At 33.3% G+C, this 27,287-nt stretch overlaps 1 protein-coding gene across 1 annotated transcript in view; it reads right to left on the reverse strand.

Annotated features, from left to right (window-relative positions):
- CSMD3 (CUB and Sushi multiple domains 3) overlaps nucleotides 1–27,287 on the reverse strand; it is a 1,056,828-nt gene that overhangs the window by 295,469 nt on the left and 734,072 nt on the right. The window contains exons 23-24 of the mRNA XM_077163312.1: nucleotides 18,811–18,980; nucleotides 6,109–6,265 (exon numbers count right to left, since the gene is read on the reverse strand). Coding sequence (XP_077019427.1) covers nucleotides 6,109–6,265; nucleotides 18,811–18,980 — 327 coding nt within the window. The remainder of the gene's footprint in view (nucleotides 1–6,108; nucleotides 6,266–18,810; nucleotides 18,981–27,287) is intronic.

Raw genomic sequence — 27,287 nt, forward strand, 5'->3', positions numbered from 1 at the left:
TTATTAGATATATAGTTTCCAAATATTTCCTCCCATTCAGTTGGCTGCCTCTTCACCTTTTTGACAAAGTCCCTTGAGGCACAGAAGCACTTGATTTTTAGGAGTTCTCACGTATCTATTTTTCTTTTTTTTCTTTCATTGCTTATGATTTGTGATTAAAGTCTAAGAAGCTATCTCAAATTACTGGACCTTGAAAATGTTTCCCTATATTTCCTTCTGGAAGTTTTATGGTACTAGCTTTTATATTTAGGACTTTGGTCCATTTTGAGTTGATTTTTGCATAGGGTGTGGGGTAGGGATTCTCTTTCATTCCTTTGGTTATGGATATCCAGTTCTCCCAGTCCCACTGATTGAAAAGACTATTCTGTCCCAGTACAGTAGATGTGGGGGCCTTGTCAAAATAAATTGCCCATAGACCTGGGGATCTATTTTAGGAACTCTCAACTCAATTCTGTTGATCAATATGTCTGTTTTGTATCACAGATGTTTTATATTCAATTGGTGTATTTATCCTCACTTAAATTGACTACTCAGATTACAGGTGAGTGAGGAATTATTTGGGAAAAGGGAGGTGTTTCCTCTAAAGATTAAATGAGATTGTCTCTACAACTCTAAAGAATAAAGACTAAACTGATTTAATTTGCTTTGAAAAGATAAAGAAATGGGACATTTGCTGTCCTCAAGTGTGTTGGGGCAGTTTCATACCCATTGTGCATATAATTATTTAGTAATGGAGGAGGGTGAGAGAAATCACTGTCTCCTTAGTACAGAAGAGCTAATTATTTTAATAATGGATAAGCCAAATGCCTTTCCTTTCTAAGCACACAGAAGTCTCTGTGTTTTCATGGCACCACTAATCATGGAGTTATATACTAATGTAATATTTTTTAATGCAGATCTTTTGGAATATCTGTGACAGCTGTACATGATAGCAGATGCTATAAGTTGTCTTTTCAACTTTTCTTTTTCTCTTTCTCACTAACAAAAATCTTCTTTTCTCCTTCTCACTAACAAAATCATGATTTTGTTCCCAGCAGTAATGCAATTATATCAGACAGTATATTCAGGCAGATCAAGGCTAACCCAATCATTTAGGTTAGCCAAAACTTAACTTTTCAGGTTCCCTTGCTGGAAAATTAAGATATAAACGTGGCCCAGTTTTGGACAAAGAGAGATAAGGAGATGTGTGATGGAGGCTCCCAGAAAAATATTGTGTTACTGATAAAAGGAGCATATGTTATAAACACAATCCATTCTCCCTTTCTTCCTACCCTTAACATGTCCAGAGCTGCTGTACCTCTCTTGTGAACATGTCACAATAAACATAAGGACACAAAGTGAACACTCTAGGGATGTCATAGCAGAAAGTTAATACAGGATCCTTTTTGACTTGGCTGAGCAGTTAATCAATAACAACTTAACCTTCTATCTCTGGAGGTCTTATATGAGAAAAAATAAAATCCTAATTGTTTATGACATGGTTAGGTTTTCCATTACTTGAAGCCAAAATTACATCTTAGTCACTGTTTCCATTGTGATTATATAATCAGTGGACTAATAGGACCATTGATATAAAATATACCTTAAAGGCTTGTTCTAATACACTTCTTGATTATTATCTCAGTCAAATGTGATTCTGTCCACTTAAAAACTAAAAATATTTGGACAACAAAAAGTGCTATTAAGTCAGTAAAATGGATAATAGTATAGATGCTGACTGACATTAGATGGAGTATGATAAATGGGACCTACAAAGGATCATCAAAAAGACCTGTTCATGCTGAGATTAGAAATCTGAGAAGAGCCAGACATGGGGGTTAATCTGAATCGAAGTCTTTGCTGTATTTGTCCTGAATGTACTTTGTCCCTCCTAATCTCTCTGCCTTTCCTTATCTCATTCTTATCACCTGTAATACTCCCCATAATTTCCTCTGTGAGGCATCAACCCTACATTTAGTACCACCTGTTTTAGTTTTCTCGCGGCTAAAACAAACGTCATGCAATGGGTTGGCTTAATCAATGAGTATTTATTGGCTCAAAGTTTTGAGACTAAGGAAAAGTCCAAAATCAGGGCATTGTCAAAGCAATGTTTTCTTCAAGAAGACTGTGGCACACTTGACTGGCTGCCAGCATTCCATGGTCTTGGGCTTTTCTGACACCTGGCTCAGTTCCATTGACTTCCAACTTCTGGCTTATCCCTAACCTTCTCTACGAGGCGTCCAGTAATAGGATTAAGACTGTTTTAGCGTGCTATTGCTGCTGGAATGCAATATACCAGAAATGGGTTGGCTTTTATAAAGGGGATTTTTTTAAGTTACAAGTTTATAGTTCTAAGGCCATAAAAATGTCCCAGTTAAGTCACCTAGAGGAAGATACCTTGATTCAAAAAAGGCAGATGTTTGTCACATGGGAAGGCATATGGCTGACATCTGTTGGTCACCTAGAGGAAGATACCTTGATTCAAAAAAGGCAGATGTCTGTCACATGGGAAGGCATATGGCTGACATCTGTTGGTCTTTGTTCCTAGTTCCATTGCTTCTAGCTTCTGATGCCAGTGATCTCCTCTCTAGGCATCTCGTGGGCCTTCACTTAGCTCCTCTAGGACACAACTCTGGGTTCCGGCTTGCTTAGCATTTCATGGGAAGGCATATGGCAAAGTCTGCTGGGCTCGGCATCTCCAAATGTCTATGTCTAGGTATCTGCTCTCTCTGTCAGCACTCCAAGCATCCCCAAATGTTTGCATCTCTGTTGGCTCTGAAGCAACTCCAAAATGTTTCCCCTTTTAAAGGACTCCACTAAACTAATCAAGCCCCACCTTGAATGGGCCAGGTAATATTTCCATCTAATAAAAAAAGTCACACCCACAATTGGCTGTGTCACATCTCCAAGGAAGTAATCTAATCAAAAGGCCACACCCACAATCGAGTGGGCCAATCTCCATAGAAACAATCTAGTCAAAGGTTCTACCCTAAACAATAGGTCTGGCCCCACAAGATTGGATCAGGATTGACAGAAAATGACTTTTCTGAGGAACACAACAGTTTCAAACTGACATAAAGACACATGCTAATTCAGTTGGCCTACACCATAACTGAAATAACCTCATCAGAAGGTACTATTTAAAGGATCCATACTCACATGAATGGGTTAAGTTTTAGAACATGGTTTTCTAGGCTACATGTCTCCAAGCCCCCATACCTTCATGAAACCTAACCTGATCCCTCCTAGTCAAATATCCTCTCTTCTGTCTCTAATTCTTTCAGTGTTAATACAGGGATCTTCCCAGTATTATTATATTATTTTTCAGAGCTCTTTCTGTTAGATGTTTTGGAAACATCAATGAAATAATCATAAGGCAAAACAAAACACAGAATGGGTAGGAATGGAGTTGGCCTAAAGAATGATTGCATACACAGGATTTAAACATAAAAACATGGTATTCTCTGTTTTTCCTAAGGTTCATATGCCTTAAGTACATCTCTCATATGCATAAATTGATTAATTACTGCCCTAAGAATTTTATGAATATTTAAAATATTTGTTCTCGAAGAGTTTTCTGCTAGTATTGCAAAAGCATTTTATAGATTCAGTATTCAGTCCACATGATAACTTATTAAAAATATATAAAAAGACACAATTGAACTGACACTGATTAAAGACATTATGAAGGGAAACGGCCCCCTCCAGAACTATACACAATTTGTTTGCAAACAAGTAAAACCATAATACAATGTGATAACTGTTACATTAGTTGTGAATATAAACTCCTGTAAAAGAAAAGTTGAAAACGTACACTAACTCTGGCTGGCAGAATAGTGGTAAGCGCCAATGGGGAATTGAAGTTTAAAGGTTCAGTTTTTGCCAAAAGTGGGAAGGGCACACCTGACAGAAAGCAGCCTTCTTAGGTGTAAGAAATCAAAACCAAAGAGCATATTTGGAGAACGAAAATGAACTTCTCCCCAAAGTTAGAAATCTTTGGTTGACTTCTAAGATAAATACAGATATAGAGAATAGTTTTCCTTATGAAAATCAAAGTAGCACTTAGGAACAAATGCAATTAATAACAGATAGGCTACTACTTTCAGAGTTACACAATAGTGAGGCTCAGAATATAGCTTTAGCTCACAAAGTCTGAGGAGCATTTATTGAAATTATGATTTCCAAAGACATCTCAGAAGTCGGCTATACACATTTTTATTTCATATCTGAGACTGAAATGTTGTTATTGTTGTTCTGGGATGGAAATACATTTAGGGCATTTGTCTTTTTAAAATAATTACTTTTATAATTCTACGGCTTCTAATTTTCATAACAACTGTCATCTTACAAGCAGAGTTATTTAAAAAAAGAGTGACTTCATATGTTTGCTTTTTAGGGATGTTTCTTTTTAACATCATTTAGCTTACATCAATGACAATAAATTCAATGATTTTACTCATTCCAGACACTGAAGCACACCATAAATTTTTAAAGCCAGGTATGTCTGGCCAATGCCCAGTAACTTTATATCAGTATTACCAAGTCACTTTGATTTTATGTATTGAATAAGGAAACCCATACACATTTTAGACAAGGACAAGTGTAATAGGATGTAGAACACATAAAGATCATTACGGAAACATTAAGCCAGTCATGGCCATGTAGCTTCAAAATACCAGCAGTATTACATTAGTTGTGAATATAAACTAATGTTTATATTCAAAATGTTTGCCCTTCTGAGAAGATCATACAAATTACATTTGAGCAATGTCATCAATACCATTAATTTTACTCCATTAAGCAGTAATACTTATAAACACTATTAGCTTGATTTTTATTTCTCTTTAGGCAGACTTCATAAGAAATTACATCATAGATAACAGCTCTGACGATATAGAAGTATTCAGCACCCATTCTGTTAATTTATGTTTAGTTAATATTAGCAGTATAAAAATTCTAGCATAGGTAGAAAACAGCCTGGAAGTAAACAGGTAGGAAAAGTAGTCTCTCAGAATTATTAACCAGAATATTTTAATATAATGAGTCATTATACTCTCCCATCTTCATTAAGAAATTATATTTTCACAAAGTGTAATTTGATTCGGATTCCCTGTAGGAGTCTATATGATTATCTTTGATGCAGTTACCCTTTTAATTTCCCAGTTTCCACAACAGTTATAATTCTTTGAATTCCTGTGATTATTTATTGGGGTCAGTTGAATGTCTCAAATACACTGGTAGTAAAGATCTCTTAATATTACTACTTAATTTATTTTGTTTATGAAATGAGTATTCTGAACGTCCAGCAACCAATTTTATCTGATAGCGTTTAAATTTTTTAAGCACACAGTCAATAACCACCTTAGTTTTAGATATACATTATTTTCTTGTATGGTACCTTACACAAAGTAGAAACTCCATAAATGTATTATTTGAATAGAATTCAGTGCCCATTGATGTAATTAGCACAACTATTATTTTATGGAGCTGGTAAAATGAATTTATTTAATACATAAAACAACATAACATGCTCTCTATGGTTCATGACTTTGAACTACTACTAATTTGTCTAAATATTTGACTTTAGTATAATAAATCTGTGTGAATTTACTTTAACTAGATAAATCAATACAAAAGCAAAGCAAACTAAGCTAAAACCTTTAGCTACCTTTTAATGTAAAAATTATCTGAAACTAGTTTTCATTACTAATTGACCAAAAATAATCACTAGACGGATATTAGGTGCATTTTGCAATTATAGGTAGAATCTCAAACATCAGATTTTCATCCATTATAAAGTGTCACTCTTTTTCTTAAATATTGGATGGATGGACTCCTGATATTAAAAACTGAAAAAAAAAAAAAAATTAAGAAAGCAAAACACACCTAAGCCCAGTCACAAATTACTTAACTCTTTGAAATTTAGCTGTTTCAACTATAAAATGGCAACAGAATACCTGTAATTTATAATATTCTTGTTAGGATCAAGCCAAAGTATATATGTAGATGGAAATTATAAGCTGCAAATTGATAATCAAATATTGACTATCCCTTCACTTGGTGCATTGCAATGGTTGAGTAAGCATTCAGCATCAGTGTCTGACCATTTTGTTTTGCCAAAATACTTACTGGTATACACAAGTTGAAAGCCTTCATCTGTTCCTTCAGAATCAGAATTGAATTCTAGCCAGAGCTGATTTGAAGTACTACTAAGTGTCAGTCCTCGCATAGAAGCACCAGTAAAAGCGCCTAGTAGATGAGTAGTTTTATCTTTTCCATCATAAATCTGCAAAATATATTTATATGAAAATGTAAATAGGCAAATAATAACAAATTCAGAGCATGTACTTATACTGAGGAAGAAGATCAAATAATTACATGTTCCCCAAGGATAATTAAATATATTAGTTCCTATAAATACGAGGTTAAGAAAGTGATAATCCATATAGATAATTTTTTTTTAATTCCAAGTTTAGTAGACTCTAAGTGATACTTGAAATCATTTTGTATATTTTTTTCTTCTTATAAAAACAATAATTTTAGGGCGGTGCAAGGGTGGCTCAGTGGCAGAATTCTCGCCTGCCATGCCAAAGACCCTGGTACTATTCCTGGTGCCTGCCCATGCAAAAAACAAACAAACAAACAAACAAAAAACAATAATTTTAATGGTAGACAATTTGTAGTTGAGAATACCTACAGGAAAATTGGTCTCCAGGTTTTTTTGTTTGTTTGTTTGCTTATTTTTCTGCAACTTTTCCAAGGAGAACAAATACCTGCTTTTTCAATAATACAAAGTATACTTGTTTCTTGTGCAATTTATATAATTTATTCCAGATTAAAAGAGCACTAAGTGCTTTTAAAAGCTAATTTAACAAGGTAAGAATGTACCAAGCCAAATTAATAAGCTCTCTAAATATCCCTCCATCTTTTTCCTTGTTCTGAAGGAATAACCTCTCTCCATAATCATACAACATAAACAATGTACGCAAATATGGGAGGGACAAAGTCGTTTTTATTAAAAATGGAATCATGTTGTATTGCACTCTAATTTGCTTTCAATTTATCAATACATTATAGACAACTTCTCAGACCGTGGATAAAGACTCTTTTTTGAGAGTTCTATAACATTTCATAAAATGACACTACAATAGCTTGTTTTACCATTTCTGAGTTAGTGACTCGGGTTTTTTGCTACTACAAACAATGCTGAAATAAACACTTTTACATATAACCTTGGGGCCTTTTGTTACTAGTATTTCAATAAGAAGGATTTTAAAATCTGGAATTGCTTGACTAAAATTAAAATGTTCCTGTATTGTCAGGTAATTTTCCAAACAGTGTGTAGTAAATAAACTGATTTAAATTGATTTGAAAGCAATGACTTACTCTTTTTCCTTTAAGGCATGCATTTTCTATGCTGGTGTTATCCCCAAGGGGAGCAAAAATTGTAATTTTGGGGTAGTGGAGACAAAATCTTAGCTGTTACAATTTTTTTTTTGTACTCTGAATGTATTATCGAGATATTTTACAACTTTAAAAATTATCAAATAATTTTAACTTTTAACTCTTCCATAATGTGAATTGAATGCGCTTCAGCTGTTTTATGTATTTGAGTCTTCTCCATCAGGTTACTGATGGCACATTGTTATTTACCTTTACTCACAGTTTTTTGTTTTGTTTTGTTTTCTTGTTGTCTATGCAAGTTATCTGGTTGTTAAGTCTCCTAAACAGTGGCAAAGCAATAGCTCATGAAATTCTCAGAAACTTCTACTTTTGTAGTCCAGCAGTGAACTGACAAGAATTACCTTTCTGCTCAATTATGGGTAAAGAGCCTCTTCTTTTCTAATTTCCCAAAAGTAAAAAGTGATACCTTATTTCCACCTCTCAGACATACAAATGCTGTTTTCTACTCCACAGATCAGCAGATTCAGGTAGTCCCTTCCAAGACCACCTGATTTGCAAACTAGAGGGTGAAAGCTCTTTTTAAGAGAATTTACAGATGTTTTGCTTGCTGATCCCTCTCAGGGATCTATCAGTTCAAGATCCTCAAATGAGGCTTAAAGATGGCTCTTCTTTTCTATAGCTTTGTGCATTAGATCCAGTGACACATAGAGTGGTGGTTGGCAGGACTTTAATCTTCACTCCATAATCTCCATCAGCTCCCTTCCCCATTCTTTAATATGGGCAACAGACAGTGTTCATATTTACATGCTATGAAGGTGATAAAGATCTTATGCAATATACTATATGAATGCAGCTTTATTTCAAGACCCCTAGTATCTTCTTCAGCCTACACTATCCTAAAGTCTCTTCTACTTAGAAATTCTGAAGTCTCCAGTGAGCAAGACTGTCCTGCCTTCTCTCCTGGTAATTGGGGGGATCTACAGCCTCATATGTACCCCTAGGCTCCACTAGCCTATTTACTTGCTGTTGCTTTAGCATAGAGAGGGCCTTGAAGTAAGAGGGGGAAGAAAGGGTGTGAGGATCTTAAGCTCAGGTCAGCACAGTCATTGAATCCCTAACAGCAAACATTTCTGGACTTTCCTTTTCAAAAGGTCTTTCTGTCAATAATTTCCTTTAAATGTGTGCTGACTGTTTAAAGAGTACTTGGGGATGTGCTGTAACGTAACACTTGGCTGGGCTTTGTCCAGTTTTGGGGGAAGCAACTTCTGAATCTTTAGAATTTCCCATAATAGGAGTTTCTTTTGTTCTTGGTGGGCCCAGGACCGTGCCTGATAGTTTCAGCATTGGGCCAGACACACCTGTAGCCTAAGGTGGGTTGGTCCACCAGAAAAAAAAATCCACTATGTGATAGGGGGTTGGGGCTTTGAGCCACATTATATCAGTCTAATTCCCTGACCTGTGGGAGGGGAGAGAAGCTAGGGATTGAGTTCAGCCACATGGGCATAGATTCCATCAATCATGCCTACATAATGAGATTTTATATAAGCTTGGGACACTCGAAGTTCTGGTGAGGTTCCATGACTTTTAAGGCACATCTCTGTGCCAGGAAGGTGATATGTTCTCATTCCATGTAGAGAGGACATGGAAGCTTGTGTTTGAGACCCTTCCAGACTTCATCCTATGTGTCTCTTATTTTGGCTTCTTCTTATTCATATCCTTTTATTATAATAAATACTATACTCATGAGTATAACACTTTCAGTGAATGTTATGAGTTGTTCTGGTGAATTATCTAATGCAAGGGCATGGTGGGCCCCTGAACTTGGGACTGGTTCCTGAAGTACAACCTTGCAGAGGATTGCTCTCAGTGTGCAGAGTCTGGTCTAACTCATGATAGTTGGAGTCTAGATTGAATTGATTCTGTTACTGCAGCATTTGGAAATGGTGTCAAATGCTATGCTCTTGCAGCTGCTATAGAGGCTTTGATACTTTTACAGGATTCTAGATAGCGGGCTACATGGACAGATTTCCTAAAACTATAAGAAAGTAGCTTGACTCCTTGGAGGAATCTAATTCATCATACTAACAAATTTCTATTTCAGTTATTAGTAAGAACATATCTGTCTTCAACAAAACTGAACCAAATGTTGAGGTTTGTTAGCTCAGATTTGTTTTCTGTCTGATTACTTCAGATTGAACTCATCATTTTTTAAGAATAGTCATCATTAAGGATAATTAAGAGGCAAGGAAACATTATTTGCATCTTTGAGTTTCAAATGGCAATATCCTCAGATGCCTGCGTTTGAATACATCTGTTTTATGACTCAACATATTAACTAGGTTTTAAAACCAGTGGTTAGAGCTATATACTCACAACAAAGCAATTTAACCATCAGATCCAATGGTTAATATTGCCCCCAAATAGTCATTTTCCTTTTATTCGCCATATTTCTCACCACTGTGTAAGTTAATTTGCTATGGAAAACATAAATAATATAAATAATTGTTTCTTAACTCATGCTAGTTTTACTTTCATGTGTGAATTCATTGTGAGAATTGTCAGGCTATCAAATACCATCAAATAAAGGAGAAATATAACTAAACAACTAGAAATGCAAGTAAAAATGGGTTGATGAGGGTGGTGTGAAGGTGGCTCAGTGGCAGAATTCTTGCCTACCTTTCCAGAGACCCGGGTTTGATTCCCGGTTCCGGCTCAGGCAAAACAATAACAACAAAAAATATGGCTGATGAAATCTGTTTTTAATGAAAAATTATGTCTCTTTATGTTTCATTTATTTCCTCAAACTGTTAGTGGTAGTGAAAAGCCAAAGTTTATCAACAGGGAGCAGAAATTATTATCCATATATAAAAATCATTCCTATATATCACAGTGCAAAAAATAACAAAATAATTAAACAAATATTTCTTCTCAGGCAATGTAGAAGGTGTTGAGTAGGTGTTGAGAATACAAAAATACCAAGACATTTTTTATGACTTGCTGAAGGTTAAAAAAAATTACCTCAATAATGGTAGTCACAAATGAGACAAAATGATATTGTCTTTCTATTTTTAAAGCAAAAAACACATATTTATCTTATTCAAAAGAAAGTTTCTTTAAGAAACACTTTTAAAAACAAATGATTAATAAAAATAAACAAAAATAAAAAGAAACATAAAGATAAAAAACCAAATGATCAATGAAATAAAAGCTATGAAACAGAGTCAATATATTCAGAAAAAAGAAATATTTTAAGCTCAGCAGGGAGGATCCAATTCATGATCAAAATTTATTAACTAGAGTTTATTTAACACTGTAAAGTTAAAAGAAAGAAAAAAATACCGAATTTGCAAACAATTATACAGAAGGGCTACTATAATTATCCAGATAAAATGAAGCTTGATCTTTCAACTATGAAATTTTGGAAGCATGCATAAAATAACTCAGAAATGAGAAGCCAGTGTTAATTAGAAAAACTTTAAAAAAATAAAGCATTTACAATAATGATCAAGTCAATGCTGCTAAACTTGTAAATAAAATTCTTAAAATGTATTCAAATCTATTATATGGAAACGTCAAAGCAACCTTTAAGAACAAAGCATTGTACTCAAGATAAATTACTCTTAAAGTGGACATGAAAGTAAGTAAATGGAGAAGAAAACAAAATAAACAAACAAAAAAAATAAATAAAGTATACCTTTCATTCAAAAGCAATAATATAGCACATAGTGAATTAATTAGATCTTCTTGGAACTTTTATTTGAAATTATTATTTCTCATAGTTCTGCTTTTATTAAGATCAGGATATCTTATAATATTTGGGCATATTCTCCTTTTTATTTTTTAAATATCTTATTATTTTCAGTATATGCTTTAATCATTATTCATTTTTCAAGAAATATAGAAAGCTACAAAAGAACAAGATAACTGTATAATACTATACTATTTACTTAGAAAAAAGCAAACTAACAAGATAACTGTATAATACTACAGTAGTTACTTAGAATAAAGCAAACTTTGTTTCTTATAGAATAAATTTCAGTTATTTAGCACCTAATTTAGATCATGAGGACTTCATGTCAAATGTAGAACTTCAAGTTGACTTAATTATGAATAGCATTTAGAGCTTCTACAATGTAACACAATTCTGATAGAACTCTAATTTTCAAAATAGGCTGCAATTCATGTTTGCCTTCCAAAAAGGCCGAGAAGTTAACATTGCCATGTTTCAGTTATCAAACCTTTTATAATGGATCAGACTCTGAAATTAGTTATGTCGTATAGACCCTCCTAAAGCTATGAGAATAAATCCTAATGTGATCATCACTCAAAACCATGGTTATGAGTGATATAATAAATGTATGGCTAGAAGATATATTCAGCTATATCTCTAATGAATTAGCACGTTAGGTGTCATCTGAACTCAAGAGCAGAAAGTAAATAAAAAGTAAAATCAAAAGAGAAATTGCACACGCACTTATGTATAATCATACAAACATCCAAATTATTCCTCCTCCTAGCAGCTGGAATTTTCAGTTTTGGTCATTTGTTTTATAATTTAATTTGGGAATTTGTATTATTTGTTCTAATAAGGTGACTGAGATGTCCATTTGAATGAAAAAAAAAGAATAACTTTTAAAACGGTTGCTCATAGAGGGTTTGATCCTGAACTTTATTATATTCTCTCCAGAGAGAATAGGGAACAGAGCAGAGAACTTTGGTTTCACATTGATTCAATTCAATTCAAGTAATTTCAATTCAATTCAATTCAAAATATTTTAGTGAAGGTTTGGGGCCACAACAAGGGGACTTTTTTTTTCAGGGGCATTAGCTTTATGGTTATACAGGTCTGGATTTAAGTCCCAACTTTACCATTAAAGCTGTATGACCTGTCACAAATCATTTCACATCTCTCTATGGGAGAGGTTGAAGGGGGCTGTGAGGTCTAACATAAGACTCTATAGAAGTGGACATATAGAGAGTGCTTTTGAGAGTTAAAGGATTATCTGTGAACAGCACGAAGCAGAGTTGGCAGATATGTTTAGTGGACATATGAGATTGCTGGTGTGCTAGAAAATGTTTTAATGATCAGCTACCAAACAAACAAAACTTTCATTGATTTTAGCCAGACTTTAAGCAATACAATGAATGACTATGTTAAAAAAGAGTGCCTGCTGCATTTCTCTTATCTAAACACGTGCTTAGCTTTTATTTGAAAATAAAAACAAGCACAGCAAGAGCAAAACAGAAACAGTGTTTCTGATTGGTGTTTCGCTTTCTTCCTGATCAAGTTGACAACAGGACCTGTTCATTTTTTATTGTTCAGAACCTACAGATAATAAACATCCATTAAACGTTAGTTGAACTGATTATTAAAGTACATATTTCCGGGGAGATTAGGCAGGGGAAGTACAGTATTCTTCCTTGATCTATGCCCATTTAATGTTATAGAAGAATACATTCTAGCTGGACTCCAACCAAACTAGATAATAATTCCCTAAATGAGTTAAGAGAAGAACAAAAGAATTAGCTTCTTTATTAAGATCTCTAAGACAGGACTTTGCATCATACCCACCTGGGGTTGGGGAATAATAGAAGTCCAAAAGAGTCTAGAATCAGAACACAAAGGGAACTCGTACCTTGCTTTCTATCTGGAGCCCAGGAAGGTGGCAAAACTTGTAGACACTCACATGCCCAGCAGAGAAGAGATGAGAAAGAAATGGCTCATTTCTTTGGTTTGTGGTGAGGCAATTAGACCTGAGCCTGCCATATGGTCATGATGTACCTCAACATGATATACAAAAAAAGCTAAATTGCTTCTCAAGATTTTGAGAGCAGAGCAGAATATGGTACTAAGAGCTGGTGAATGCTAAGTGGATGTCTATGAGCCAGCAGTGGGCAATCAATTGGACTGATGGCTGGAGAACAGGTGGGAAATGAAATATGTCAGCAGTTACTGTCACAAACAGATGATGCCCTGAAACTTTGATGTCTTGATGCCAAGTAAGAAGCCCAGAACCTATATGCAATTTCAAAATATCTCAGAGACCCTGAATTGACAAATGCAGAATTGACTGAGTTTATTCTGACTGATCTAGACTGATTTTTCCACCATCCAGCAGAAATAAGCAAGCTTATTTATAGAAAAATCTTTACAAGCTACATATTTTGTAAATTTTGGAATAGTGGCTGCTGAAATGTGTCCTACCACACTAAAATTCATTGGGATTTATTAAGTGCAGGTGCTGTGCTGTATTTTATAAACATCAAAAAACTTAGTCATTTTGACTGACAACCCTTGGTATAAGTTATTATAAATATCACAGTTTTTCAGATGAGGACGCTGAGGTTTAGAAATATTAATGAAATCTCCAAAAATTATATAACTACTAAAGGGCAGGTCCAGCTTTTGAATCTAGTTGTACCTGACTCCAAAGTCAATGCTTAATAACTAGATTAGGTGAGTGGTGAATAAACAAAGGCATAATGCATTCATAACTGTTAAAATCCATTTTCTCAGTTAATTGATTGAGCTGAATAGTCTTCTTAAAAAAAAAATCCACCAACTATAACAATGAATTTCAGATTCTACATTTGGACAAAAAAGTATGGAGGAGGGGGAGACATTTAAAAGCACCTGAGTCATATACTAATATAATTCACTTTTCCTAGATTAGAAACGCTAACAACTGAAATTAAATAGAAGGAAAATATATTTCTCTTGATTTACGTGGAAAGTAGCTGAAATGTTTCAGAAATCACTGTTTAATAAAATATGTTCTTTTCAGGAGAAAAGATATTTATTGAGTGTTTACTATATGACAGGCACTGCTCTTAGATACTGAAGTAACAGTGGAGTAAATATTAAAGTCCCTATTCTTCTGGATCTTACAGTCTAGTGAGGAAGACAAAAAAATAAAGAAATATACTATGCGTAATAAGTGACATCACACATATTTGTCCTTATGTGTCTTGCTTATTTTACTGAGCATGATGTTTTCAAGATTATTAGGTTTCTCCCATTTGGCAGCATGCATGAAAAGGTAAAGGAGTTATATGACATGTCTTACATTTGGAAAGGATCACCACAGCTGTTGGGTTGAAAATAGATTGTATAGGGGGATGAGAGAGATCAATTGGAAACAATGTCACTAAACCAGATAAGAGATAATAATGCCTTGGACCAAGCGGTAACACTACGCAGTGATTGCTTCTGGAAATATTTTGGAAGGAATAGACCACAGAATTTGCTCATGACCAGTATGTAAAGTGTACAAGAAAGAGGAATCAAGGTCAAACTCAATTTTATTCTTGAGTAACTGGAAGAATATAGTTTCCAATTACTGAAGTGGAGAAAACCAAGGGGAAAGCAGACATGATGGGAAAATATAGAGTTTTACTTTGCCCATTAGGCAAAGTAAAGTGAATAGAATGTTTAGACAGAAGTTTGAAGTTCAACATAAGTCAGAGAAGGTGATTTTGTTTTCGTTGTCTAGCTCTGTTAAAGTATTTCAACGCACAGATGTTTGAAAATTTAATAGTTACAAAAGCGGATATTAAAAGGCTTTTAACAAAATATAGTTCATAAGACTTTTTGCTTCCCTTAAGCTGAAATATTAAATTAAATCCAAGGTTATTCATGAGTGTGTCTTTAAAGTTTCCAAATAAGGGCATAAAGAAAAAGATCATTTAACCCACCATCTATTCTGAACCACAAACATAAGCAGTCTAAAGTTATCCTAGTACAAAGTTGATAAAAAAAACATAGAACACGTATTCTACAATGACTAGGAGATTATATATCTGTCTTGCCAATAATATAAAACATAATTAGCCAAAGTTTTTCATAGTTCATAGAGAGAAAGATTAAAATACCCCCCTGATTAAACAAATGAGAAGAAAATGATATATTCTTAAATGATCTTGCTGCAGTGTTATTTCTTCAGTGCAGAGTGGAGGCGATGAAACGCCCTTTCCCCTTTCTACTTCACTTCCAGGAGGATTATCTTGGCTTCTCGTCAAAATTACTTCTCATCATCTCACAAATGTCACGGATTTACCAGGAAGTTTTATACAAAAAATATAAACCTGGTATAAAGCTGATGCTTCAGAGTTATCTACTCATGTGGAGGTCAATGTCTATTATTTATATTAATAGCCCGCTGTCCCTGAAGGGACTATAGGAAAGTAGTTTGATGGATTGAAATTTCCTCATTCAAACCCTAGAACCAAAGAAGGATATATTCATGATCCTGAAACCTGCTGGTCATCTGATAATCTAGCACATTTTATAAAAAGTTCATAATCCCTTGCCCAGATCAATGGAAAACAGCTTTCCTCAAATCTAATGAATCAGAAATTCTGGGATTGGGCACAGGAATCAAAACTTTTTAAAACTACATTGAGGAATCACATTATCATCTATACTTGGAACTGGAACTCACTTACATAAACTTTACAAATGTGATTATAAATAAATATAGTAGTTTGCAGAAAGAAGAAGACAAAGAAAGGGAAGGAGAGATTGAAAGAGAGAGAGAGAGAGAGAGCGCGTGCAAAGATACCTGGCTAGAGTCTAGACTGTGGGGTCCCCTCTAGAGAGGAGAAGTTTTATAGGTATATAGTTGCTGCCCTTATAGTTGCTTTTATCAGAATCTAATACAGTGTCTGTTATAGTCAATGAAACCAACGTAAACAAATAAATACATATAAATGCATAAATAAATAAACCTCCCTTGCAACCTTATTTTCATAATCGCAAGAGAATATCGTTTCAAAAAATGCAGCCAATCCTACCAAATAAAGAAACAAAATGATTTTAAATTCTCTTAGTCAAGAAGCAGAGGGTTCTATATTGGGGTGTTTTCTCTCTTATTTATTAGGCCCGGGACCTGGTCTCACAGAGAAGGAGAGCTCACTTTAACAGTGTTAATAACAGAAAGGGTTCAGGATGGGGACAGGTTTTGAAGGACTAGTTTGCAATTAGGCAAAAGACCTTCTAACCTGTGAAGACTTAGGGCTTCATGATATTTAAGAAATAATCACTTGTCCTTTGGAAGTTGCATGAGTCTGCTTGTGCATTCCTAATTGTGCCTTTATTGGTGAGCACCACTGAACTACGAGCTATGCAGAAGATTAACAGGAAGAATGAAATGATATTTAAGCACCTTATATCTTAAACTGGTGAAGAGACCATAAAGAGGACAGACGTGGTATATAGAAGTCCAACAGTTTGCTGAAGCTATTTTAAACTAATAATTCAGAAGAAACCCAAGGTAAGACTATCCGGGGTGGGGGAGATGAATTGCTGTGCTATATTGTAATATTTTGTAACATTTAGTATATATTTTTTTTCAAGTTTGGAGAACATTTCTTTTTTCTAGGAAAATTTTCAAACCTGAAAAGTTGCTGAGAATATCAATTTTCATCTTCTCATTTGTTTAAGAGAAATAAGCATTTAAAAAATTTCACTAAAGAGCTTTAAGAATTTCTTCCTGACTCCTCTCTTGCCATTACATTCCCTCATGCTGGCATTTCCTACTGAAGATTCGACCTCCTGCACTGTAGAACCTATCTCAAACTCATGTACCCTTTCTCCAAATAAGTAAAGTATTAGTCAAAATGCACTCCTACGAGCACATTTCCAGCACCCTTTTTAAGGGCAATTTTATTTTTGAAAGATATCACCTGCTATCCCAATGAGTTTCCCAAATCATAAGCATCATTTAATATAATAAAGTAATAGAGGCAGCATAGAGGGAGGAGAGAGAGAGAAGTATTCATGAAGGAGGATGATAGGCAATGGGGAAGCACTTCCTAACTTTCAGATTCTAAATTCAAGCTTTTATCATTGCTTGTGTGAAGGTGTTTAGTGACTAGACTCACATATCTGATCTATTCAACAGACTTATTTTTTTATCTCACCGGAAAAAATGTAAGCACAGTTTCAATTCTCAAGTATAAACATCCTATTAATAAAAAATGTTGACTATAATCTAGCAAATATAACTTATTTTAAGATAAAAATCCAGTAGAATTAACTGGATGTGGACAAGTTTTACAAAGTTAATTTTTAATGCCTATTCTGGAAAAGCACAGAAAACAGGAATGCATATATTAGCTGTAAATTATTACAAAAATTGTATACATCTAGACACAATGCAGGAAATCTTTCCCAAAATTTGTACAAATCTTACAAAGCATAGAGTGTTGTTTGTCTTAGAGAACCATCAATTTAAAATAAATTATTTTTCAAGGAAGAAAAATAGCAAACATTCTTGAAATTGCTTCTTAAAAAAGAATTCCCCCACTTCTGCTAATCTGGGATATCTGGGTTTTTTCCCCCCAAGATTTGTGAAAACAGAATTATGTTGTTTCTCATTTGGCTTAAGCAAATTTTGATTACTAGGAAAACTTCATGTAGTTGTTTTGAAAATACATAAATATTTTATATGTACTAAACCAGTTATATTACAAAATATGAATCAGCCACTATGGAAATATTTGTTTAAATTATATCTTCTTTAAATAGTAGGATAATTGCTTTTTTCATATATATGAGCAACATGAAATACTAAATATGAATTTTCTAGGATATTTGTAAATTTCAAATTTAATTCCCTGAATCTAATTTTTGCATTGGATTCCTGGCGGCAAATTTATGTGTGTTGTAATTTGTTCTTATTTTCCTACAATCATATAACTTTGTGTTCTACCCGAATTTAATAAATATATCTACCTACACAAAATCCAAATGATTATTTCCATTTTGTCCACAAATCATCTACTATAAGGTATTGACATTGAGACATAGGCGTTTTTGCAAGAAATTATTCCAAGAAAAAAAATTTTAATTTCTTATATACAGATTATAAAATAAATCAATAAAAGACACACTAAATATTTATTATCAATGGCATATTTTCTTAAACAATTGATAGACATGAGACATCAGGTTTATATGTTCATGAAATATGAATTGAATTGTATTCATAACTGCAAAGAATTCTTCATCTATCAAAAGACAAAGAAGTCACCTAGTAAAAGCCAAAATGAAATAAATATTCACTATATTTCTTAAAGAAATTAAAATTCATGTGTTAATTATGTTTTACATGTAATATTTATTGAGTATAATATATTTGGAAGGAAAGTTTTCTAATTCTGATATTAAAATATGTAAATTTATGTATCGCAAAATAAAAATTTACCTTTTCTCATTAGAAATAAACATTGTTTCAAAATAAGACATTCTATTTCACTAAAATAACAACAGGAAAATGAGAATTAATGCATAATTTGATTGTAAAAAGGGTGGAATCAGCTTATCGTTGATCATATATATATGCACACACATACATTTATCCATATAATAATATAGACTTAATGACTAAAAATGATCAAAATGCAAGTACGTCTAAGTCCACCTACCTTGAGAACATCTCCTTGTGCTAAGTGAAATGTTCTGGCTGAAATATTGATTCCCTTCCCTGCTTGAACCTGAATACTGTAAATACATTCATGGTTGTTTTCATAGTTGAGTGGGTAATTTGGAGAAAGCAAAATTCCTTCATTATTTGTTGCAGATGCACCACATTCAGCTGCAAGTAAAACAGAATATTGAGGTACAGTTTAATAGAAAGCATTATCATTGTAAGATAACGTAATGTATGGAAGTGTAAATGCATTTAATTTTACCTAGAGCTTTAACGGGAAAATAATGTACAGAAAGATTGTATGTTGTAGATGACTTACACTCTCTTCAATAATATACGGAAGAAAGGGTTACTGCTCATGGACTGGACACATGTATAAATGAAAATATATAAGAATTTCTGGGATTTTTTTTCTGGATGGAAGAATAGCATGGAAAAGATAGAGAGTAAAAGATTTTCAGAAAGTATTTAAAATTTATAGATCTTTAATAAAATGTAATAACTTTAAATTTTAAATTGAATTCTTTTAATGTTCACAAAAACTAGAGAGTTCAAATCTGTTTTAGAATGATTCTAATTTGATCATTTTATTTTTCCCTTTTTATAATTTGACACTTCTTCTTTTCAATATTCAGTGTTCCCCTGTTCCAAGGGCTTTAATAACCAGTAGAAGGAAACTATAGACATTGTCTTTCACAACTCATATCAGTTTATCTTATATGAGTTTTCCCACTGACCAAAAATTGTAACAAATCAGCAATCTTTGGAAATCATATCACCTTTCCCAGTTTAAAAGATAGAATGGATTAAGGCATTACATAATCAGTTCAGGGTATTAGTCACCTCTAGGACAGATTTTACCAAATTTGAGCAAGTATCTGACTACATTAAGTAAAATTGAGGGTTTCTCAACAAGTTGAGTTCAAATTTAACTTAACATATTACTTTTATGAGCTTATAGCAATGTTGCAATGTCAAACAATAAATTTTATAATTCTTAAAAATATTCCTAATTCAGGAAATCAACGAACTCAATTTTCTATCTTATCTAATAACTTGTTTCTTATTACCATACCATTGGTGGGCAGGAAGAGTTATATTTTCCAAAGGTTTAACTAAACAGAAAAGATAGTAAATTATTATTTTTCTGAAATAAGATTTTTAAAAGTAATGATTCATGGGAAGAGTCATAGGAAGTAAGTATACTACAAGATGAAGGATAATGATTTGCTTTACCTTTGAAATGCTAAAACATTAAAAATAATGATAATAAGACAAAAGAAAAAGCATGAGGAAATGAAAGTGATCAAGATGGAGCACTGAATATATCAACATTACAAAATAATAATAATAAATAATGATGTGGTGCTAACAATCAATCAGTCACATAAAGAAATATCATACCATAAAGATGTTCATCCAAGTTCTGTTTTTTTGGCATGGGGAGGCACTGGGAATCGAACCCCGGTCTCGGCATGGCAGGCGAGAACTCTGCTTGCTGAGCCACCATAGCCTGCCCCATTCAAGTTCTTTTTAAATTTGGGGGGAGGGGGCAGAGTTCTCACACACTCCAATATCCATTTAAATGTTTTTGTTTTAATGTAGAAGTTCAAACATAGATAGATAAGCCCTTATGCTTCTAACTGTATATACAATCACAATGCCAAATGCTTAACTATATATAGAAACAAAACCACATAAAAAATAGAGTTTAAAAGAGAAATATAGAAAATACTGTAACTTAAGCTTTTCTTTTCCTGAAATTAAACTGCAGTGACAATTCCGGTGAATAACCAGTCACAGGAGTGAAGGGTTTTGGAGTTTTGCTAAGCCTGTAATTACATTATGGCATATGATGACTCACTACTAGCCTATCCCTTTCAGAACTGATGAGAAAATTTCATCTGTACAATACAACATGATATCATGTGTCCTTCATTCAGAGGGAAAGAATTATTATCATTTTAAAACTGCTTACTTTCTTACTAGATTATTAGAAATCAGGTATACTTGTGAAGACATAAAGATAAATATATCTGGATCAGAGACAATCCAGATGCATATTTATTTTATCAATTAGGTGATTTAATAGAAGACATAAACAGGTTTAAATTATTTTACAGAATCAAGGAGTCCTGAGAATATGTTCTCAGCTTGCAAAACATTGATGCAACTGATTAAAGACTTAAGCTCCAGAAGTTAAGAGACCCAGGCTTAAAATTACGCTCTATTTCTCCCTAACTGTACAGTTTCCAGAAGTTATTAATTCTCTCTAAGCCTCAATATTGTTATCACAAAAAATAGCAATGCCTTCCTCAAAGGAATATGTGTGTATGTTTGCGTGTGTGTGTGTATGTGTGTGTGTATGAGAGAGAGAGAGAGAGAAAGAGTTGATAATATACGTAGGACATTTAGAAAAGTGTTTGATACCAGCAAGAGGTTGATAAAGCTATCATTATGCATATTTTAAGTATAAATACACATGATGACATTATGTGTAAAAAAAAAAGGCCGGAATATTTATATTGTCCCCAGTGTGAAGAACTCTGTCCAGTTGTAGAAAGACATTTATCTGCGAAAAGCCAGAAGGCTCTTTCTAATTTTGTAGAATTATGTATGATATTAAAAATTGTTTTAACAGTTTGTATAACTCCAAGTGATAAGTTGCTTCAACTACCTTTTAAAATACATTAGTAATTTCTTAAGTTCTCAATATTTGAGTAGGTAGTAAATGCCTTCTATCATAAATATTATTTGGTTTATATTATATAATTTAAGTGAAATATTTGCTTTTTATAATAAAAATAACCCACCTTTGATGTATTTTAGTAATTCAGTTGGTTTAAAATGGTCAAAAATGATAAGGACTTAACACTAAAATGGAAGAATTTAGAAAGAAAATCTACTTTACAAGAGCACTTTTCTCATTTAATTAGGACTGACTACATAATTTGTGGGACCTGTTGCAAAATGTAAATGCACTGCCCCTTATTTAAAACATCAAGAATTTCAAGAGGAGCATTAAACCAAGTCTGCTGCCCTGCTGAGAGGGACCCTCCGTCCAACTGCACGGGTTTCACCCATCAACTGAGCCCTGTATTTATTCCTCTGAACACTGCATGGTAAAACTTATTTTCCCTACTGTTTTAGATGAAGACACCAACCTGTGTTTTCTTACTAAAATTAAACAATCTGTATCAGAGCTCAGATTTACCCTTTAACCTCGTTATTGGTCATGGTATCAAAAGGGTGAATATATAATTTCTTTCTCAGGCAAAAAGAATTAACTGCAAAAGGAAACACTATGAACGATTATTCCATACAACAGCTGCAAACTGAGACTATTTCTAGCAAATAGATGCACAAGTTCCTTTTTTTCTTTTACTTAAACTGCTGCCCACACTATGCAAGGGCTTTCTCTTAAAAATTAAAATAATTGCCACATGTAGAATGGAGTGTGTCCTGGGGGTCAGAACATAGTCCACATATAAATTATAAATCTATATTTGGGCATACACAATAATTAATGCTCAGGATGATTATCTCAAATAAAGGCAAAATTTTGAAACATGGAAAATGCAAATATTTCAGAATGTTCTACTTATATATATACAGAAAAATGTATAAAATTTATTTTTTTTTTATGCAAGAGCTTTAATGAAAGTTTCTACTAACAGAAAGTTAAGGAAGAGCTTCGTTTAATCACAATACTAAACTCCAGAAGCTAGCTCATTAATAATAATTTTATTTTATGTGAAATATCCCACTTTTAATTTTATCTTTGGATTAAAAATACACCAAATAATGACTTCCAGTACCTAAACTAGGACTAATATTTGCCCCATACAAACACTCTTTTAGCACTTTAGCTACAGTAATCTTGCTTGCCAATTGGATTTTAACCCAGTTTGATGTCGAAAGGAACAGCAAATCTGGCACAGTTTGACCATATGCCCAAATTAGACCACGAACATGCTTCTCTTCCGGCTCTGTGATAAGTGACACGATTTTTTCCAAAAGCAGATTTGATCTTGACATTTTCTGATTAGAATAAACTCACAATTAGCAAGTCAAAGTTTACAGAATGTCATGAAAGGCCATTTGTAACGTGACCTCAGATGTCCTTTCCAGTTATTACCCACCACTCTCTCCCATGGAACTTGCAATTCATGCATTCCCAAGCTACTGACCCTTTGCCACATTTTCACACTCTGAGCTTTTGTACATGCTGTTTTTTTCTGCATGTCAGCATCACATCTTGTCTCAAGAGATGTGATTTCAGGGCACAAATAAAGAAAATGAATTAATATGGAATTATAGTGTCATGGTTCTTTCCAGCATCAGCTGGCTATGTAGGTGTCTGAAATAAATAAAATACTGTCATGTTGAATTCTCACAAATAATAGTCATGGCTACGTGTTTATGAATGTCCAGCACAGACATTATCACTACAACATTTTCATTGTAAGATTTCATCACATATGACACAAATATCATGGTAAGTTTTCACAATGCATACTTAAAATAGAGAAGATGCAAATATTGGCAAATTTTACGTGAATATTCTTTAAGGTATGCTAAAATTAAATGAGAAGAGGAACTAGCAGCAGAACAGCTAGTCCCAAGAGAGGGAAAAGATGGTCGGTTGATCAAAGAAAATGTTATATTTGATCCTATAAAAGAACATCCTGTAAATAAATACTCTGGGAAGGAGGAGTTGGAGTAAAGGAAGTCATAGAAATTCAAGTGGCAAAGGTGAGTTGAAAAACAGTCATCACCACCAGGCCTTGGTGACATTTTTTACCAGTATGCAGATGTCATAGAGCAAACAGATATCTGAGACTCACGGATCAGGTTAATGCAAGCGTATCAGGCAATTGCTGTGAGGAATGGCACAAATAATGCAATGCATACGTGTGGCAAATTTATCACTAAAAAATAAGCGTATAATGTCATTCTGAAATAAGCAATTAATATATTTATTTATCAAGGTGCTTTGGCTGGGAATGTATCCTAATATATTTAAAGTGGCTTAAGGCAGATAATATATTGCTCTGATTTAGAATACAAATTGATGTACTAATTTAACAAATATTTATTAGGCTCTTATAATGTTCTGAGCATAGGAGGCACAGTCTTGAAACCTTCATAGAATTTTTAACACATAAACACTCATAAAATACACAATATATAGAAGCATATTATTGAGAGATATTATTTATTCTGGGTGGTTAGGAGAGTCTTCCCTGAAGGAATAAAATCTGAAAATGGATGAGTAAATTTAGGGTAATGGAAGAAGACAGTTGGAGAAGAAGAATAGTCAAAACAGAATGAATATTTATTTGCAAAAACTATATGGGAAGGAAAATGGCAGGTTCAGGTAACTGAAGGACCGAGTATGGGAAAGGCTTTTTTGGTTGCGCAAGGTTGAGCAAGAGGTAAGTCTCTCAGAATGTGGATTTGCTTTATTGTTTATTTGGTATCGTAGGGGAAAAATGTTTTTCTTAGCTGTGCATGAAAAGAGATGTCACTAAACATAGATTGCTTGTTATTTCTGTAGGGGGAGAGATTTGTGTTTAAGATTTGGGAAGCTGGTCGCAGAAGATGAATGAAAAAGGGAGAAGATTAAGCTACTTCATGAACATGAAGTGTGTTTTTTTTTTTTTTTTTTTGAGAGTTGGGGTCATAAAATTTTAGCTTTAGAGTTCAGGTATTGCACTATTGTCTGAAAATGAGATAAATGCATTTCTTCAAACTCTGCATAGATCAAACACCTTTTTTCCTTCTTATTTTGATTTAGACTACAATTTTTTGTTTAAGATAGCTGATGTCACTAACTAATAAAGCCAAAGTTTGATCACATGGATCTAACTAAAAACTCTTAATGTCACCTTTCTTGGATTTGACCTAGGGAGTTATCTTTCAACCATAGGGATTAATAATATGAAAATATTGTGTAATTTGCAGAGTCTTAGGGAAATAATGGGTTTTCAGTCCTCTTTATAGCATATATACATATATCTCTTTATAACATATATACATATATTCTTATCCTTAGACAGAACATAATATATGTACATATATATTGCAATCTCCATTCTATGTGCTGAATATTAGGATGCCTTTCATCAAAAAAAAAAATCCTACAAAACACTTCCTATTTAAGCATACAGATTAAGAAATCTGTTCTAGTTGTCAATATGAAGCTCTTTAGCTGAATATGAAAATAATATGTTGATAAATGTAGCGTTAGTTGGATTGGAGTAGAAGAGATATGTGCACTGGAATCTGGTGATAAGAGTCGCTGCTACAATGAGGAATTCAGTAGAGCAGGGATAACTATTGAATTTCAACTTTTTTCTTACTTACTGAAAGGAGGCCAACCCATGCATCATTAATCTCCATTACTGGAGTAAGAAAATCTGTCAGCATCAACTGTTTACATACAGTCATATATTTTCAGATAAACTGGAAAATGTTTTGCAGTAATTTTGCTTGGAAAATTGAAAAACGTCTATGATTAGGGAAGTTTGCAGTTATTTTTAAGAAGTTGCATTGTAATTGAATCTCTTCTTTTATGCTATCTCAATAGCACCACAATTTCTTTATTTTTTTAAATGGTGCTTTGTAAAAGCAGTTAAAATAAATTTGACTTGGATTTTCAAAATACTTATAAAGTTTTCAAACCTAAGCATATGGGATGCTAAGTAAAATAAGGTGCAGCATTAAGCAGAAATATATTTTCCATCTGTTTAATTATTACCAGAGGAAAAAAATTATGATAATAAGTGATGGCCTATAGTAGAGGTGTGAGGGGCACTCAAACTGTCAACTAAAAGTCAACCATTTCTTCTTGTTTTATATATGTAATAAATAAAATTAAAAGCTGTTCCTGCCTTAGCTGCTTTCAGTTTTTATCATCTAAATAAGCCCATTATATTCCAGATATAATTTCTACTGCATTTCACCACAAGAAGATACCATTGATTGTCAGATGCATCATTATTTTTTCTCCCTAAAAGAGGAGAAATGCTGCCAATAAACCACAGGAGCCATTGATTGCAAGATACATTCCTATTCAGAGATGTTAAAATGTTGATTATTTTTTAAAGGTGTCTAAGTTGTGAAATGCAGCAAAATGTATTAATAAGATGGAAATTTTTAGGAGCACTTCTAATATGTCTTCCAGACTGGGCAGTACTAATAACAAGTTTGTTCTTTAGAAAATGTTAGTCAAGAGTAATCCTTCTTTCTCAAATAGTTATTTGAATAATTATTGGATTCCCAGAGAGGGTGAAAATTAGAAGGTAGAGAGATATATTAATTTCTTTATGCCACTACTGAGATATGAGTATCCATTAGTACTACTTTTATAAAGTCTGTTTTTTCCTTTCCTTTGTTCTTAGATAAAAGTAGGTCTTATCTGGCTTTCTCCTCCCAGTCTCTTCAAATACAATGCATGTATGTATCCAAGTGCAAACTAGTGCTTATTAAAGTTATATACAGATTATTAAATTAAATTAAAAGTTGTTAGAATTTAATCTGGGGGTTGTTATTTTCCATACAAAATAAATTATTCCTTCTGTAAACCTGAATACATTTCCTATAGAAAAGTCTGAACATTTCCTAAGAAGGTGGCATTTTGGTGGGACTTTGAAAGATGGGTGGAATTCTGATTAACTCAGAAGGGAAAAGGAGGACTTACAAAGAAATCCCATTTGTGTATATTATTCATTGTTTTAATATTGAGAAAGAGAGGAAAAGTAGGCACAGCTTTTCATTTTACTTAGTCCCATAGATATTTTTAAACATTGTAACAGCCTTGACACCATGAAATCTGCTATTTGCAATGAATTGATTAAATAATTAAAATTAAAATGAATCTTAAACCATAGATGTCAGAGATGTCTAAAACAGCTCCCTATTCAGAGACTGAAATATAGGATCTTTTATTTAAAATAGTCTCCAGTTAAGCATAAGATTAATAAAGTTCTCAAACTGGGGCTGGGAAAGAAGGGAGGTAGGGAAAGGGGGCAAATAGTCTTTGTGCATTTTCCTTCTCAATTTCAATTATTGCTTTACTGTGAGACAGCAAAGTAATTTCTCTAAATGAAAGATAAGAAAGTTAATGAGTCACATGTATTTTCTTAAATGTCAGGGTGATTCCTAATAACTAATTAAATTATCTGAATGTTATAGCAAGCTAATCTTTTAAAGCATATAAAAGAACACATTTAGAGAGATTTTTACATTTTAATGAATGCTTTAGGAAAATGTTAGCTACGTGAAAGTACTGGTCAAAAAACTCAAATTAAAAGTTACTTTATGGGAAATAAATACAGTTTATTTAAGCTGTATTCTAGCCAATGCTCAAGATTATTGACTTAAATTTTATGGCAAGTATAAAATTTAAAATGATTTTCAGCTGAAAATCGTAATCATTTATTTCCACTGAAATGCTCTAAAACCAAC

This window comes from Tamandua tetradactyla, chromosome 6 (genome assembly GCF_023851605.1).
Source record: "Tamandua tetradactyla isolate mTamTet1 chromosome 6, mTamTet1.pri, whole genome shotgun sequence".
NCBI lineage: Eukaryota > Metazoa > Chordata > Mammalia > Pilosa > Myrmecophagidae > Tamandua > Tamandua tetradactyla.